Source organism: Pinus tabuliformis, chromosome J (genome assembly GCF_031772625.1).
Source record: "Pinus tabuliformis cultivar Carrire ecotype Pingquan chromosome J, CPIR1, whole genome shotgun sequence".
NCBI lineage: Eukaryota > Viridiplantae > Streptophyta > Pinopsida > Pinales > Pinaceae > Pinus > Pinus tabuliformis.
In genome coordinates, this window is record NC_142295.1 from 1,205,739,013 (window position 1) to 1,205,756,787 (window position 17,775).

General features: G+C 31.8%; 1 protein-coding gene across 1 annotated transcript; it reads left to right on the top strand.

Annotated features, from left to right (window-relative positions):
• Positions 1 to 5,127: 5,127 nt before the first annotated feature.
• LOC149231462 (cyclin-U2-1-like) lies at positions 5,128 to 6,342 on the top strand. Its single transcript, XM_089376309.1, has 2 exons — positions 5,128 to 5,616; positions 5,728 to 6,342. The coding sequence occupies exons 1-2, from the start codon at positions 5,210 to 5,212 to the stop codon at positions 6,017 to 6,019; spliced, it is 699 nt and encodes a 232-aa protein (XP_089232435.1). The 5' UTR covers positions 5,128 to 5,209; the 3' UTR covers positions 6,020 to 6,342.
• Positions 6,343 to 17,775: the final 11,433 nt, after the last annotated feature.

The window sequence follows — 17,775 nt, forward strand, 5'->3', positions numbered from 1 at the left end:
TTGGTGAACTTATATGAAAATTTTATATATGAAATTGCATGCAAAATGGCTTACTTTAAAAAATATATATGAATATATTTTTATAAATTACAAAGTTTAATATGGTTGAAACTATAATTGTAAAATTACCATAAATAATTCTCTATTGCTTAGCTAGTTCATACATATTAATTCTAACCTAATTAATAAATATTTCAGTACCCATAAGGCAAAAATAATTAAAGGTAAAATAATTTAGCTAGTTCTTAATAAGATGAAAATGTGTAGCTCATTGAATTTTTAATATAATAATAATAATGATAAATTATTCAAAAATACAATTTAAACATTGAAATATTACACATGGTCTATTTATAGAGATAGAAAATCACTATAAATCCATCTTAATCACAGATTTATGAAGCGGTATTAAAAGAGTAAATATTTTAATATGTACATATATTTTTCAAGTTTTGCATTCTAAAAAAATATTTTCATATAATGATATTCGATCTCTCGGCTCCTCCAAGATCTTTTGTTAAAAGGGATCTATAATAGTTTATAAAATTTAATATTTTAGTGTTAAATTAAAAAAACTTAAGTCCCAATTTTTTATAACTATTTAGATTTAATATAACTTCAAAATTTATATTTCAACGAAATTTAATTTATCACTAAAGTTATGAGGGTTCAAGGAATTTAAATTTAATATATATAATAACTCTTACCGATTTATATTAGAATTTTCTCTCTATAAAGAGGAGGAAGAAATATAAAATAAGGTTTGTGAAGTTACTTGTAGTTGGGATTTGTTATATTGGAAGTTCTCTCTTAAAGAGAAAATTGAACATTTTTCTAGTAATAAAGATATAACATTTTTGTGCTAATTTGGTTCTTTATTTGCTATTGTGGATTGATTTTTTTTTAAATAATAAATATGAATTAAATAATACAAAAATCATAATATATTAGATTCAACTTTTTGACATATAATATAATTGATTATTTTTTAATCAAGAACTCAAGAAATTTTATTTTTTCCACGTACTTTTCACAAGAAAGAAGAAAGAAAAATGCATCACCAAGTCTCTTAGAAAGTCAAACAAATGTCTTTTAATCACCATCACACTATTTATCTTTTAATTCTTAACCATAAAATATTTATTAATTCAATTTTTATTTATACTTACCATTGAAAAAAATTCAAAACTCTTCTATTATCCATGAATAAAACCTATCATGTATCCATGTAAGCCCATTTGTTTCTCATATGATCCGTAAAAATATGTAATCAACATTTTACACAAGCACATAAAACTTCCTTTTAATTTACATAATGTTGTAACTGAAATTGAAGTATATTAAACATCAATTTATCTCTCAGGTCAAAAATGTAATTTTATATATGAATACATGATTTTTTCATTGTAAAAATCCTATAGATTTATCACTACATGATTTATGATTTATATTGATTTTGATATAAACAAGAGAAAAACAAAAAAAATGTGTGAAATGATTAATTAGCAAATAAGTACCTAACATCTATTTTTAGGTTCAACCAGGGCATATGTTTGAAATCGAATAGATCTACTGAACGGACAACGAAGTTCACTGTATAATTTCAAATATAGTGAACTGCACAAGTATTGGTTCACCGCAGAAGTTCATATGTGAGAAGCCCTAATCGAACTTGTCCACAGAAAAAATCCCGCTGATATTCAAATGTTCTCCACAACCGTACATCTGTAAGCTAAAGAAATCAGCCACGATCTGCAGATGAAATTTGGTACTTTCCCTCTCCTCTGGGTTGCCATTCTGGAAAGGAAGGTTAGCGTTAGCGAGAAAACCCCTTCCTGATCCATGTATGTACTTGAGATGGTACTTATTTATCTTTTTACTGGTGTTTCTCATAACGGATGGTCATTACAAATGCTCAAATGCTGAAGTTCAGAAGCAGAAGTTCATATGTTATTCATTGAGATTTTATTATGATATTGATTTTATTATCATATCAATATCATATCTATGGGTTTATATTGGGAGTTGTGTTTTGAGTAAAAAATGATATAATATATTTGGATATATAAGAGGTAAAGGGTTTTTAAATTAATAGATATAAAAAATGGAGTTCAAAGTTAATGAAAAATATAAAAGATTATAAAAAATATTAATGAAAAAATAAATATCTACCATATTTACTGAATTTAGAGGTTTCTTAAAATTAAGAAAACTTATTGGCATCATATTGATAAAAAATTAAATAATGTGATATTTTTTAAGATATTTTCTAATATATAATTAAATAAAAAATATTATTAATATACCATAAACTTAAATAATATAACAAAAATTCATCAATTAAATTCCCTATAATATTATCACTTAAATAATCATAGCAGAAATATCAGACATACCAATATACGGTAGAAATTCATATGTGAAAAGCCTTAATCGAACCGATCCGTAGAAGAAACATCACGGCCATTCAAATGTTCACTTGCAACCATACATCCGTGGGCACAGAAATAATAACATAGAGTGCTCAGATGGTATTGCCGCAGCAGTCAATATGTTCACGTGCTCAGATGCGGTTGCCAAGAAATGATCCGACAGTGTTCACACTGCAGAGACAAACAACAGTAAATACTAACGTACTTATAGTTTAACTATAATTTTTAATAAAAATTTTAAGGGAATTTTACAATATAGTATGAGTGTTATATGTAATTTTATTAATGTTAGAGTCGACATATGTTTTTAAAAAAAATTATTTTAATAAAATGTATTTATAATAAAAATATAAATGACTAGTATAATTATATTAAAGAAATTAATATGGTTGATATAGCCTAAGGTTTTATAAATATAATGAAAAAATTTATTGCAATATGAAGAATGTTTTTTATCTGAGTAGAAAAGTTATGGGTCAACTTTAATTTGAGAAAAAAAAATTACACATTTTATTGTAAAATGGATCATTTTGTTAAATAAAATTTGCTTATAAATTAATTTCCCCATATAATTAGAATATGAACTTACTAGAATCGGAATGATCTCAAATCTCTAGGAAATTGGTGGGCGGGAGCCATGTGGCACGCATCTAATTTAAATCAAGAAAAAAGGGGAACACATGTTATTGTAAAATGGTCCATTTTGCTAAACAAAATTTTGCTTATTTATTAATTTCCCCATCTAATTAGACTATGATTTTATCAGAATTGAAATAATCTCAAATCCCTAGGAAATTGGTGGGTAGAGAGCCATGTGGCAGAAATCTAATTTAATTTGAGAAAATAAAGGAACACATCTTATTGTAAAATGGACCATTTTGCTAAATAAAATTTTCTTATTTATTAATTTCCCCATCTAATTAGAATATGAGCTTATTAGAATCGAAATAATCTCAAATCCCTAGGAAGTTGGCGGGTAGAGAACCACTTGGCACAAATCTAATTTTTTTAATTTATTAAAAGCCAATGCAACCTAAAAAAACTCGTTAACACACTAGAGTTGTTGATAAGCATTAAGACTAATCATGTGTTGAGAATTTTCCCTTGAGAATCAATCTACGCCCTCCATTTTAAAAAAATCAACAGATCCTCATCCACCTTAACTAGAAATAAGAATTTTTCCCCAATTATACATATTATATTAGTTTTAGTTCAAATGATTATTAAACATTAATAATCTCATTCTCATTGTACTTGAAAAAGATCTCATAAAAATATTTCACTTTCACTCTTATAGTTATAAATAAAACATTTCAATATTTACGTTAAATAACATAATGTGTAACTCATTCAATTTTGAATATAAAATAATAATAATGATAAAGTATTTAAAAATGAAAAATTACATGTTCTATAAAAATACAAAAAACCTCTATAAGTCCATCTTAATAAAAAAAATTATAAACAACTTAAAAAAAATAAATCTTAAAATTATATTTTTTTTCAAATTTTATATTTTAATAAAAAATTCGCATATATTGTTTTGTTAAACTTTGGTAAATCCGTGATTAAAATGAATCTTATACACAATTTGCGATTAAAATGAATCTTATACACAATTTGCCTTCTCAATCACATAAGATAATAAAAATTCCAAACCAAATATTATATAGTTTATATATACCATCATTAACGTGGTAATAACAAAATTTTAGAAAGTTATATACACTCATCACTAACATAGTGAATACCAAATTTAGAAAGTTCTCTCCTCCGTAGTGGTATCCAAAGCCCCCAACGAATCTAGACATGCGCATGAATGGTCTTAATTTTCATAATATAAAATCTAAAGTTAGCCAGCCACCTTTCAATAGATTCCTTTATAATATTTAAAATCTGCTCTCTTTCTTTCGATATTAATAGTTAGAAAATCGTTGGGAAGGCCTAATAACGACAATGTGATAGTGGTGCGCACATTGTAATAGAGAACCTGTTTTGTGTGGTAATTGAATGACTTTAATTTAATTATAAAATAATAAATTTAATATTTATAAACATCTAGAGTTTAAAAATATTATATATATTACATACACTAAAAATACTAGATAATCTCTTGTTAATTTATTCCATTATAATACACCATTATTTAAACTTAGGATCTATTATATGGTTGTGCATAAAAATCATCGTCATAAAGCTGTGTAATGCGGGTCAGCACATTCTCTGAACCGACACAAATCATTTTGAGCATATCACCCTAAAGCTTAGCCAAAGGAATCTTGTACTCCTGAATCATTTAAAGACGCCATTAATGTCCAATGTTTCGCTTCAACTGGCCCACAATTTCAGTGGAATCAAATCAAACGAGACAAGTTTATTTTAGACTTGTCTGCTAAGTAAGCTCGTTTGAGCGAGCGGTGGTGAATGTGTGGAGGCAGTCTGACCCTTCTGTCTCCCTGCATTGCCGCTAAATCCAATCCACTCAAATTTCCATTCAATTAATGAAATCCACACACCGAATTCCAGCCATGCAGATTCCCTACGTTGTACGATTCCCTCTAGCAGCCACGCTGTCTGTCTGTACGAGAAAGAGCCGAGCAACCCGACTTCCTTCCCCACCTCTTCCTCCCACCACAACACAAACCCCTCTGCAGCCTATATTATCTTTCTCTAAACTCACTTCCTCCAAAAGAAGCTATCGCCGCAATCCACAAAACTATTGAAATTATTAAGAAGCTCCCTCCTGAGAACAGATCCAATATTACGTGTCGAGAACAATGGCAGAGGGCGTTATTTCTGGAGGAAGAATGAAGTCACATCTCTATTCCCTCCAAAGTGAACACGCAGAGCGATCATGCTCACAAACCGTCACGGTCATATCAGTGTTGTCATCTCTGGTGGAGCGGACTCTCGCCAGAAACCAGAGACTTGCGGCCACTTACAGGCGCAATTCGCCTTCCAAGTACCGAGTGTTCGACGGTTTGCAGGTGCCGGACATGTGCATAGAGCAGTATCTTGAGAGGATTTTAAAGTATGTTAATTGCAGCTCTTCTGTGTTGGTAGTAGCATATGCTTACATTGACCGCCTCATTCAATTCCATCCGCAATTCCGCATAACGGCTGTCAACGTCCACAGGCTGCTTATCACCACAGTTATGGTCGCCTCCAAGTTCCTTGAAGACCTGTAAGCTATTTCTCTAATTTAATACCATCCACGATCCTCTGTTTCTTGTTTTAGTTTCGACCTCCATTCTCATTGTCGTGATTTTAATTTCAATTTCTATTTGTTGAGCAGGAACTATAGGAATTCATATTACGCAAAAGTGGGAGGCGTTAGCAGCGAAGAAATAAATAGAATGGAGATGGAGTTCCTGTTTCTGATGGGCTTCAAGTTGCAGGTGAGTGTGAAGGTGTTCGAGAGTTATTGCAGCCACCTGGAGAGAGAGGTGGCTATGGGAGGAGGATTCCAAATAGAGAGAACCCTTCGTCCATTCGTCTTCTGTGGAATAGACAAAACCTCCACCGCCACGCGACAGGATTCAAGAAACGAGAGACTTGCTCTTTGCTGCGAGTATCGCAGGTCTTAGAATACTCACACACAAAGGAATGCCCCGCTAGCCGGGAACTGCACAGTAGACTGATGAAGACGGTTTGCCATTTAATGTTAATTATCTGAAGAAGGGTTAGATTATCAGTGGCAAACAGATAATGTCAAATGTATACATTATATGAGGATACTCCTCAGCGTTTGAGGCTTTGAACCAAGCGAAGATCTTGGGTACGAGGGCTGTCCATTTGAACGGAGATGAGTCCGCATGTTCGTTTCTATCTAGCGTTGTGTAGACAGGACTCCAACCTAAAGGGGGCGTAATGTTCAGCATTACAGTCATTGTATTTAGTGGAAAGGAGGTTGGGCAACAATCAATATTTAAAAATGTAATATATATATATTGTATAAATTCTGAGATTTAAGAATGTTTTCAAATCTATGGATCATTCTCTTCTCATATGTTGTTTGTACATAATAAAAGAAGTGTTTGAGAAGAAGTTTAATCCTTCGATTTTTTATGATGTTAATAGCATTAGCTATGTTAATGTATTGTAGTTTTCAAATAAATAATTTGCCATGTTAAATTTACAAGTAAAGTTGTAAAATATTTATTTTATTTTATATTAAAGTTAGTTTTCCATATATGTACAATGAGATTGGAGAGTAATTATATTAATTTATTAATAATGTGTTGAACATGTATTATAATTAATATATTCTTTAAGTATCGAGGATTTTTCGCAATGCATTATATTAGATATCATTTTTTGGGATTCAATTGCGTTACTATTTCCATGAGAGGTAGTCATATCTGACCAATCTCTCATATTTCTCATGATTTTTGAATAGTCCACTTAGCACAAGCACTCATTGTATAGGGTGATGCTCAGGGGTGAAGAAGTGGGATTGAAACTAGTGAAATGAATCACATAGCATCAATCATCACTTCCAAGGTGATGCTCACGGGTGAAGAAGTGGGATTGAAACTGGTGAAATGAATCACATAGCATCAGTCATCACTTCCGGGGTTTGCACCCGTTAACCAAGACTTCCCGCGAGGTCACCCCATCCCAGATTGCCTCTGGCTCAAGCGCGCTTAACTGTGGAGTTTTCCCCACAATCAAGCCCACTTAGCTTGCCACCCCATTTGCAAAACCTTAGCAAGTATTGTGCCTCATGAACCATTCAGGTACAGCTCCCTTCACTCTTATGTATTTAAGTATTGAGGGTTTTTTGCAATGCATTATGTTAGATATCATTTTTTGCGATTCAACTGCATTAAGAAAGTCATTCATCTATGACCATTTCCATGAGAGGTAGTCGTATCTGACCAATTTCTCACTTCTGGGGCTTGTACCTGAAAGAGAATATAGATTAAAGAGGGTAATTTGTGAAATATTCTCATGGGTAGAGAGTTCTCTTGAAAAACAATACTTAGTTATGAGAAAATATAATAACCTATGCATAGATGAAATGCACAAAGATAAGTCATAGGAACCTTCTTTGGAAAGAATATATCTTTTTATGCAGGAAAGATAAGTTAATGGTGTTAATCCCTTTGCAAGAGTTTGCAAAAGTTACATGTTTTGGTGAGTAAAAAGGTAAAGGATTTGGTTGTTGCATATTGGGTAGTTTGATTTATTTGCATGGTTTAATGCATAAACAGTTACCGTTATTATTATCCTAGTTCTTATGCGCAAAAGAAAGGTTGATTATGAGACTTTGTTGAAAACAAATGCATGAGGACTTTGTTACGATACTTTCATGGAAACAAATGCATAATAACTTTGTACATAAATGATAGAGGAACTATGTTGGGTTCTTGAAAAATAACTATGTGAAACGAACACATGTGCTAAAGCATAGAAACAATAGTTTATTACATGTATGAAGATATAACTATGGTGTTATATATTTTACAGAGGAACATGGATTTGCAGAACTATTGGGTTAAATCTTTAAAGAGAAATATGCTTTAGTGTGAATAAGAATTGTGGAGGTAAAACAAGTATTTACTTGAATAAATGTACTAGTTATTTATTATGACATGCTTGATAATTATTGGTGCACAACGTTGTTAGAAGAAGCATGTTGTGATGTTATATTTACAATTCATGCACATGAGTAGATGTTAAAAGATCACTTTTAAAGACTGATTATTGATTGATTAATATTGAATCTAATCTTGTTGCCAAAGCTTGTTGACGTCAACAATGATAGGAAATTATGGTGGTTTGTGCCAAAGAAAAATGATGTTTAACATTGTGGTAGGTAAAGAACTAAAGGTCCATGCTCATGAGTACAAGTTGTGGGATCATACATTGATAGAACAATCATGCCACAAATATGTAGCAAGTGGCGATATGTAGGTAAAGGGTTTCATGGAAAATGTAATAGCTTTTAGCTAGATAGGTGACGTTTTAATGATATTTTCATTGTAATATTTTATAACAATGGATAAGGGATGGAATCCTTTATAAGCCATTGAGTGGGGTGAAAACCCTCATGAGCGTTTAATAATAAAATTAAACGTTTGTTGGTTTTCACCCTAATGGGTTTCCAGGGTATATCGGTGTTCAATGATGTGATTGCTTATTGTGTCAGTTTGATGATGTTGAATCCTTGATTATGTTGGTTCCTTATTTGATGTGATAATCATAATGTCAAGTATGTGATTAATTAATATGGTTAAGGGAATCATGAAATGGTTGCAAGGTTCATGAGACAATTTATGTTAATGTACTACAACAATGGTTGACAATGGTTATGCAACTCACTGTCCTCTATTGAAATTTACTTTATGTACTATTAAACATTATGTCTAATGGTTAATGAGAAATGTGGAGTTGTGCTAATTACTTGTGGGTAATTTGTGTAAAAAATTCTAACTCCCTGCCTTTACATGTGAGGTTACCGGGGTACGTTACAAGTGGTATCAGAGCTAAAGGTTGCAGCATTGACGCCTTTGGGAATTGGTAAGTGGAAAAGAGATTGAGGTATGCCACCAATGGGCATTAATTAGGGTATGAGTTTAACAATCTACATATTGATTTATGTAGTACACTATTTTTGACATGATATGTGTGATTCATGTTTATAACTCCATTGTGTAGTAAGTAATAAAGTTTGCTGCAAAACTATGTTCATGACATTCGATTCTTGATGAGGATAAAGGACAATAAAACTTTTGTCACACTTATGAACAATATTGAACACTCATTAAGGAAAGTGACAATCAACTACCAACTTTTGCTTTGCAAATATGGCAATAATAATGATGCATTTAATGAACATGATTGAAGTTACAATGATCTAATTTTAATGATTCAATGCATGAATGTAAAATACGGGGAATGACCTTGAATATGATGGTATAGTGTTTTAAAAAGACATTGTAAGAACCCCTTTAGATATTGAAAATATAAAATGAGTCAAGTAGTGAGACTTGATTGTAATAACTAATTTTTTATTAAGTTTTGCCATGGTTTCATTAAGAAGTGGGATTGAAACTAGTGAAATGAATCACATAGCATCAATCATCACTTTCGAGGCTTGCCCCCGATAACCAGGACTTCCCGGCAGGTCACCCATCCCAGATTACCTCTGGCTCAAGCGCGCTTAACTGTGGAGTTTTCCCCACAATCAAGCTCACTTAGTTTGCCACCCCATTTGCAAAACCTTAGCAAGTATTGTGCCTTAACTGTGGAGTTTTCCCCACAATCAAGCTCACTTAGTTTGCCACCCCATTTGCAAAACCTTAGCAAGTATTGTGCCTCATGAACCATTTAGGTAGAGCTCCCTTCACTCTTATGTATTTAAGTATTGAGGGTTTTTTGCAATGCATTATATTAGATATCATTTTTTGGGATTCAACTGTGTTAAGAAAGTCATTCATCTATGACCATTTCCATGAGAGGTAGTTGTATTTGACCAATTTCTCACTTCCGGGGCTTGCACTTGGTAACCAGGACTTCCCGGGAGGTTACCCATCCCAAATTGTCACTGGCTCAACCGCGCTTAACTATGGAGTTTTCCCCACAATCAAGCCCACTTAGCTTGCTACCCTATTTTTGAAACCTTAGCAAGTATTGTGTCTCATGAACCATTCAAGTAGAGCTCCCTTTACTCTTATGTATTTAAGTATTGAGGGTTTTTCACAGTGAATTATATTAGATATCATTTTTTGGGATTCAACTACGTTAAGAAATTCATTCATTTATGACCATTTCCATGAGAGATAGTAATATTTGACCAATTCCTTGTTTATTTTATTCTAAAATACTTATAATTTTAGTATTTTTTCTTCTTAATTTTAATTTTGGAGAAATTTTAAAAATTTATTTAAAATTAAAATGAGATATTTAAAATTATTATTACGTTTCCTTATGAAAGTCAAAGCGGTTAGATTTAAAAATATTTATCAATTTTAATATTTTTCTGCTTAATTTTAATTTTAGAAAAAAATAAAAAATTCATTAAAAATTAAAATTAGATATTTAAATTTATTATTAAACGTAGCTTCCCTAAGAAAATCAAGGTGGTCAGATTCATGAACGCTCTTCATTTTTCTTACAAAGGTGCCATTTTCAACTACCACTTTTAAAGGGAAAAACCTACCACCTTAGAGGGGAAAATCCTAATATTTTTGTCTTCATCTCTGGGCTCCAAGAGCATATTTAATGATTTATCACATGATTACTAACTTTTTGGTTTTAGTTTGTGGGTTTTTATTCGAGTAATTTTGTGTTTGCTTTTTTATTTTAATTTGTGGGTTTTTTTTTTATTTTTAGTGATTTTGTGCTTAGGGATAGAATCTTGATCTTGAAAATGTAGGGTTTGTTTATTAATAAATCTAACGCAAAATTAAAACTATTTTTCAAAATTAACGTTTAATCATAAAAAAACATTTATCGCCCTAAAATGTAATATGTGGATGATATTATTAGAAGGTTTGCATTGCTCCTCCTTCACACCCTTTCATACCACTTAGCTTATTGCTTAAACCATAACTCTAACTTCTACTTCTATTGAAACTAGTATTTCTACTTAAAATATATCTACATTATTTAGTGTTAGTGTTAGGAAACTATTGAGACTACAAGGAACTCTTAGAAACACAAATTGCTTGATGTGTGAGAAGGTATTTTAAGTTAAAAGTAATTTATAATATGGGATAATAAATTTTTTATAATAATATGATAGTTGTATATGTATTTTTACTTTAACTTTACTGTGTGTTTTAGTATTAATAAATAAAAAGTAAATTTTTAAAAATAATGAAAGTAAAAGTTTTAAAGTGGAAAAAATAAAGAAGTTTGTAGGGAAAAAAGTTATTAAAGTAGATTAGTTAATATTTATGCTTTAAGGCATTTTCTTCTGGAAAAACTCTCCTGATTACCACTCTATAATAATGTTGACCTGAACAATAATTTGTCGTCAGTTAATAAAAATTGAGTTAAAAAAAAACTTCAAAACCCCTCCTTCAGCTATGTCTTCCATTTGCATTTGCAGCGTTGGGATGGTTTGCTTAGATTTTGTATCTCATAGTTGGAGAAACGTCACATTTTATTCATACAATTCACATTTACAGTCTTGGGATGATTTGCGGGGATTTTGTCTCATAGTGGAGCAGCTGTCACATTTTTTTTTTTATAATTTAAAATCAAATCTTATTGACTGCCACTATAAACTTAGACTAGGTGCAACCACCTACAAGCCTCACATTTTATTCCTACACTAAATTCAGCCTAAATGTAGTCTCCTTTATTCCAGTGGACAAACTCGTTCATCTAGTAGGCTTGCTTTTGTAGATATATTGGACGACTTTCTCATAACTAGACGCATCAAGGATCTCGATATGTGTACTGATCCTTTAGGATCGTGGAAATTCTTATTTTAGCTTTTTCGGCCCATTTTAACTGACCTATGTTTAAAATATTTTTTCAACGAGATTTTGGCAGAAGGTTTTTGATTGTTGGCGTACCATGCCTAACAGGTTGGAACCCTAGGCGTGACCACTTTGCAACTTAGTTTCAAAATGCTTTCTATCCTCAATCAGCAATCCATGGTATTCTTTTCATCCGCTGCAATGTGCCAGGCAAAATCAAGAAAGAATCTAAATAATAAATTGAATTTTAAAAAATACCACTTTAATTAATTTAATTAACCTTATTCAACATAATGCTTTAAAGGGAAAAAACATGTATCTTAATTTTATGAAATATAATGCTTTAAAGGGAAAAAAAATATGTATCTTAATTTTATTAAATATAATGCCTTAAATGGAAAAATCATGTATCTCTTTTTTATTCCATTATTTCATTAATGTTATAATTTAAAATTAAAAAAACATAACTAATTTTTATTTTCAAGGAGAAATAAACCAAGGGGATTGTTATAGCACTAGAAATAAACCATAAAAAACACATCAAACTCTAAGATTAATTTTATAAACCTTGGGATTAATATTATAAATCTAAGGGATTTTAAACCTAGGGGATAACATTAAACCTGACGATTAATATTAAACCCAAGAGATTATTAATAAAAAACCAAGGAATTAATATTAAAAACCAAAGGGACTAATATTAAAACCCAAAGGATTAAACTTTAAGATTAATGTTATAAACTATAGTTAATAATATTAAACTCTACGAATATGAGTCTAAAGCATCAGTACACATATCACAACTCAATTGAAATATTACTAAAGTATAAGATATTTGACTAATAATAAATCACATATTGATATGGATAAAATGGAAAAAGTTTCAGTTTAGCTATAATTCAATATTATATTGAAAAGTTACTTTTGAATTATATTGTGAAACATGTTTGAAGAAAACATATACATTAATTAAAGTTATCATATGAGAAAAACAAACATGTGCTTCATAAATAGATGTAATTGCTACATATAAATTTTACAGTTAAAAATTTATTTTAAAATATAAACTTGAGCATTGGAAAAATTATTTAGCAATTTCATTGTATTAAAAATTATTTTTAAGATGTGGTGAATAATGTAGTAAAGGTTCTTATTGTATCGTAAGGTGTTTCCCTTTGGGAAGAACTCCCCTCCCATGCACTAACATATAGCACTAATTAATGCTTCTCTGACACATATTGAAAGACAAAAAATTATCAACAAAATGCAAGGACCATGCTGCAAAAATTATGTGTGTTTCTCTTATCACTGTTATGACATATCTCCCAAGTGATCGATGGATGCATATTTATGTTATATTATCATTTTGTATCCTTCATTCCATCATTTTAGCTACCATAACCAACATGAACACCACAAGTATATTTGCATGTAGATGTTCTTGTCATTTACTCTATAGTTGTTATCAGTGAAAATTATGTCTCTATATACTTTAATGGCTTCAACTGGCTTGGTTAAAGTTTTGATTGTGTGAACACTATTCTTACCCGTTGCTCCACTGCTTGATTGAAATTACTATTCGACTCATAATAATGATTGTATCATTTGATAAGTACATTGTTTTAGCATGGAAAGTTTAATAGCACTTGGATAATCTAACTATCCAGCATGCCCAAGCAGATCAACCATGCGTGTATAATGACCCACCATGGGCTTTCTGCATTTATCTTCTAATGTATATTAAATGCAGCCAACCCTCATTCAAAAGACCTACATGACTACAAGCAAACATGATAGCAGTGATAGTGATTTAATTAGGATTCGCACTTGCCTGTTCCATTCTATAGAAAAGTGTGAGAGATTCCATTCCACCTCCATGCATTCAATATCATGCAATAATGGCACTCCATAATAACAAATCATGTATAGAAAATCTATCAAAGAAATGGTGTGCAACCTCTAAACTACTACACTTGACAATTGATAGATGCATATGAGGGCATCACCTACACAAACCTAACTCAAAATCCATTTCTGATGATGTAATTGTGGATCCCCTTGTATTATAGTAGATATCTTAAATGACTACGATTTCGAAGAATATTTATCACAATGACTAAATTAGGTAAAGCATCTAAACTATCCATTTAACAATAGTGGTTCTAAGCTTTGTCAGAATACTAATTATAATAATATCCTACAATGGCATCATTCAAGGAGGCCATGTCTTTGTAAGACAATGTAGAAAATATTTGGTCTCCAATATTTCTCCTAGATATGAAATGCATGTCTACAAGTACATTACCCAATACTCCAATCCATTGTGAACTACAAAGTCATGAATTATCTTGTCGTGTTGAAGATCCTCTGAGCTAGGACATATAGGAAGAATGCTCACAAGGGTGCAGAGTCAAGTTTCACACTTGCAAGTTCCATATGATGAAAGGAATTCAAAGTTTCATGGTGATTCCCATTCTGAGAACATCTTGATGTTGAGTCTTCAAATGTCTTAAGGAAGCCCTGTCATGGGTTGAAAATAAAACTCTTTAATCACTTTTAAGCTAAAATTGAAAATTATGTAAATGAATATGCAACCAAAGAGTTACCGGTAATTTGATAAAATCCACTTAATTAGGGCATCATATGGGTAAGGGTTTGTGGAAGGTTGCATGTCTATTGCTTTTGATTAATGCAGTGAAATATGTAAAGTGTTTCGCCCATGGACCATGTGAATATCCTTGGTGAGTACAACCTTCACAGGGTTAATGTCTGGCCTGGTGATAAGAGCTCAAGTGGGAGTAACAATTATGGGTCCATCATCCACGAGACTGCAGAGGGGGTCCAGTGGAAGAAACTTTGTAGACAGTCTCTATTCTTGGGATTTTCCCCTTACTAACAACTCTCCCAACTTTTCTTTGAATGTCACTGATTCTGGCTTATTCAACGTATTTTATGAAGAAGAATGGAAATATGATGATACCAGGCAGAGTGTTGAGGCTGAGAAGAAATGGGCACGACAAACTGAAGAGAGTTACAATTTGCAGCTTAATCTCGCTCTTCAGCTTACTACAGAAGCATCACTAGTAAAGGACCTTCATTTCCTTGGTAGACACGTTCAAAGAATGCCTAATATCTCATGTATAGGTTCTACAAAAAGGTCAATCGTGGATTTATCTCATTATTTTTGGGTATGTTATTAGGATCTTTCATTGTCTCATTGAGTCTGTGAATGTATTTTACTATTTATTAATTTTTCCTCGTATATTTCTTATTTCATATTTCATGGGATAAATCTACTCAAATAAATCTTTTCAAGTGATAAACATGATTTTTGGTTATGTAGCCTTCATAGTATGAGTGGAAATTCAATTGTCGTCTTGTGCATGTTTCACTCAGGCTCCAAGTTCTTTGTATATTGGTTTAAGAATTTCTTCAAGCAAATCTTAGTTCAAATAACTTGTCAATAGTTACAAATAATAGACAAGAAACACATTTTCTCGTGGCTTACCAATTTATTTTATGAACATGCAAAACAATTTCCATAGCTTCAAACCCATGCAAGCCATCAATGTTTTTTATCTATGTTGTAAAACTTAAGTCATCACATATTGTTTTGTTTCACTTCATTTAATCATTTTGTACTTCCACTTATGATGCAAGCTATGTTTTCTTTGAAAACATATTTTGTTTTTGTTCTAAATTTTTTATAGTGAAATATGATTTTTTGTCATGAAGTAGTAGTTAGAGTAAAGTAACGCACCACCACACAAATGGCCCTGCACTCATCATGAGGAGGGAGGAGGATGGGAGTGAAATAACCACTTGGTTTACGAAGGCAACTGGGACCAAATTGGGGGAAGGAGGAAAGACAAAGGGAAGCCACTAGGTTAATTATTAATCTTGGGTTAGTGTTCATCTAGGGTGGGGTTGCAAGAGAGATTTGATTTGTATACCAACAAGGTAAAAATATCGTGACTATTTGAACCTCATAGACTTTGCCATGTATCTGAATGTGAATGTAGAATCACAAGTGTTGTCTCTACACTTATTTATATGAAAGTATACAAGTGCATTACGCAATACTCCAATCCATTGTGAACTATAGAATCATGAATTCTCTCGCTATGTTGAAGATCCTCTGAGCTAAGACACACATGAGTAATGCTCACAAGGGTGTAGAGTCTAGTTTTAGACCTGCAAGTTTCATTTGGTAAAAGGAATTCAAAGTTTCATGGTGATTCCCATTCTCAAAATACCATGATGTTGAGTCTTCAAATGTCTTAAGGAAGCCCTGTCATGGGTTGAAAATACAACTCTTTAATCACTTTTCATCTAAAATTTAAAATTATGTAAATGAATATGCAACCAAAGGGTTATCGGTAATTTGATATAATCCACTTAATTAGGGCATCATATGGGTAAGGGTTTGTAGAATTTTATGTCTCTATTTCTTCTGATTAATGATTTGCAAAAAAGTGACTCTTGCTAATATGTCCTTTCTATCCCTTCCAAAATAATCAATTGAGGTCTCTAGGCATCTTGATGAAGCTCCTACAAGATTTGATGAGTTAAAGAATGTAATGATGACATCAAACACTTTTCTTTTGAAATCACAAATTATTGAAATGAACAAGCAACCTAAATAGAAAAAATATTTTGAATGTAAGGTTAGCATGATTTGTTTCACAAAATCATAATAAGCTTGAACAAGAGTGTATTTTATATATGTTGAGAGTGCCTTGCTTTAATATCTTTCATCCAGTCACCTAGCATAATTAATTTAGTTTTTTAGCAACAAAAGAAACTTGGTGAAGTGTTGGGCACAAATATGTATACATTTTTACCTTGTGGCCACAAATATGTATACATCATCTACTTCTGTCAACATAATGAAGCACAAAACTTGTGTATTGGAGAAATAACCAAATTTCTTCATCTCCTTAGCCAACCTTTCTAGCATTGCATAGATTTTTGTTAAGTGCGAATGTGATTTGTCTCATGCGCAGAATGCATGGAATCTGTTTTTCACCTCTATCCAACTGCGTCTTGCCCACTTTTTTTGTCCCATATCTTTTATTTCTAATCTTTGTTACTCCATCCCATCTGCCAACATCTACATATAAATTTGATAGTAGTACATAATATCCTACATTTTCAGGTTCTAAATCAAAAAGTTGATTTGTGGCCCATTCTCCTATCTCTACATTATAGTGAATTATGCATGCACCAAGCAAAGCCCTAAATACACCAGTATTTGGATTTAATGGAATTGTTTCAATCAGATTGAATGCCTCATTAAGCTTCCCAACATGCCCAAGAAAATCAATAATGCATGCATAATGACCCACCATGGGTGCTACGCAATAATGCCTTCTCATTCAATTAAAATGCAACTAGCCCTCGTCCACCAGGCCTGCATGGCTACACGTCCAAAGGACACCACTGAAGGTGGCATGGTCTGGCTTCCTGGTTTCTCATTCAATTTCGTAGAAAAGTGTGAGAGCTTCCATTCCATCCCCATGCATTCCATATCTTTCAATCCTGTTTTTTCTATTAATGGATTTTTAGGAATCACATTCATGATTACGGATTGATCATTTCAACTACATATGGAAGTGACCAAGTTAGGTTTTCTCTCTATGTTTTCTCCATATTTCAATGTTGCATCAAATTAATGTTGAAAAATTCATCAGGGCAAATGACTTGTAAGAGGTATGAATGTAATAGTTTGATTTGAGAGTCTTCCTTTTATTTTTTTGACACATAATTTTTCATCTACCTATAAATTGAACTTGTGATATCTTACAAGTCAAAGACTAACCACTAAGTACGTAGCAAGTCTTACTCTGTTGCTGGAAACTTTAAAAGAAAATTGAGAATTTAGTTCAAAAACGTTATGCTTCATA

Excerpts from the sequence above, each read along its gene's own strand:
- LOC149231462 (XM_089376309.1), top strand. The coding sequence starts at position 5,210 with ATGGCAGAGGGCGTTATTTCTGGAGGAAGAATGAAGTCACATCTCTAT. Across the intron at positions 5,617-5,727 it reads TCCAAGTTCCTTGAAGACCT|GAACTATAGGAATTCATATT; the intron begins GTAAGCTATTTC and ends TTTGTTGAGCAG.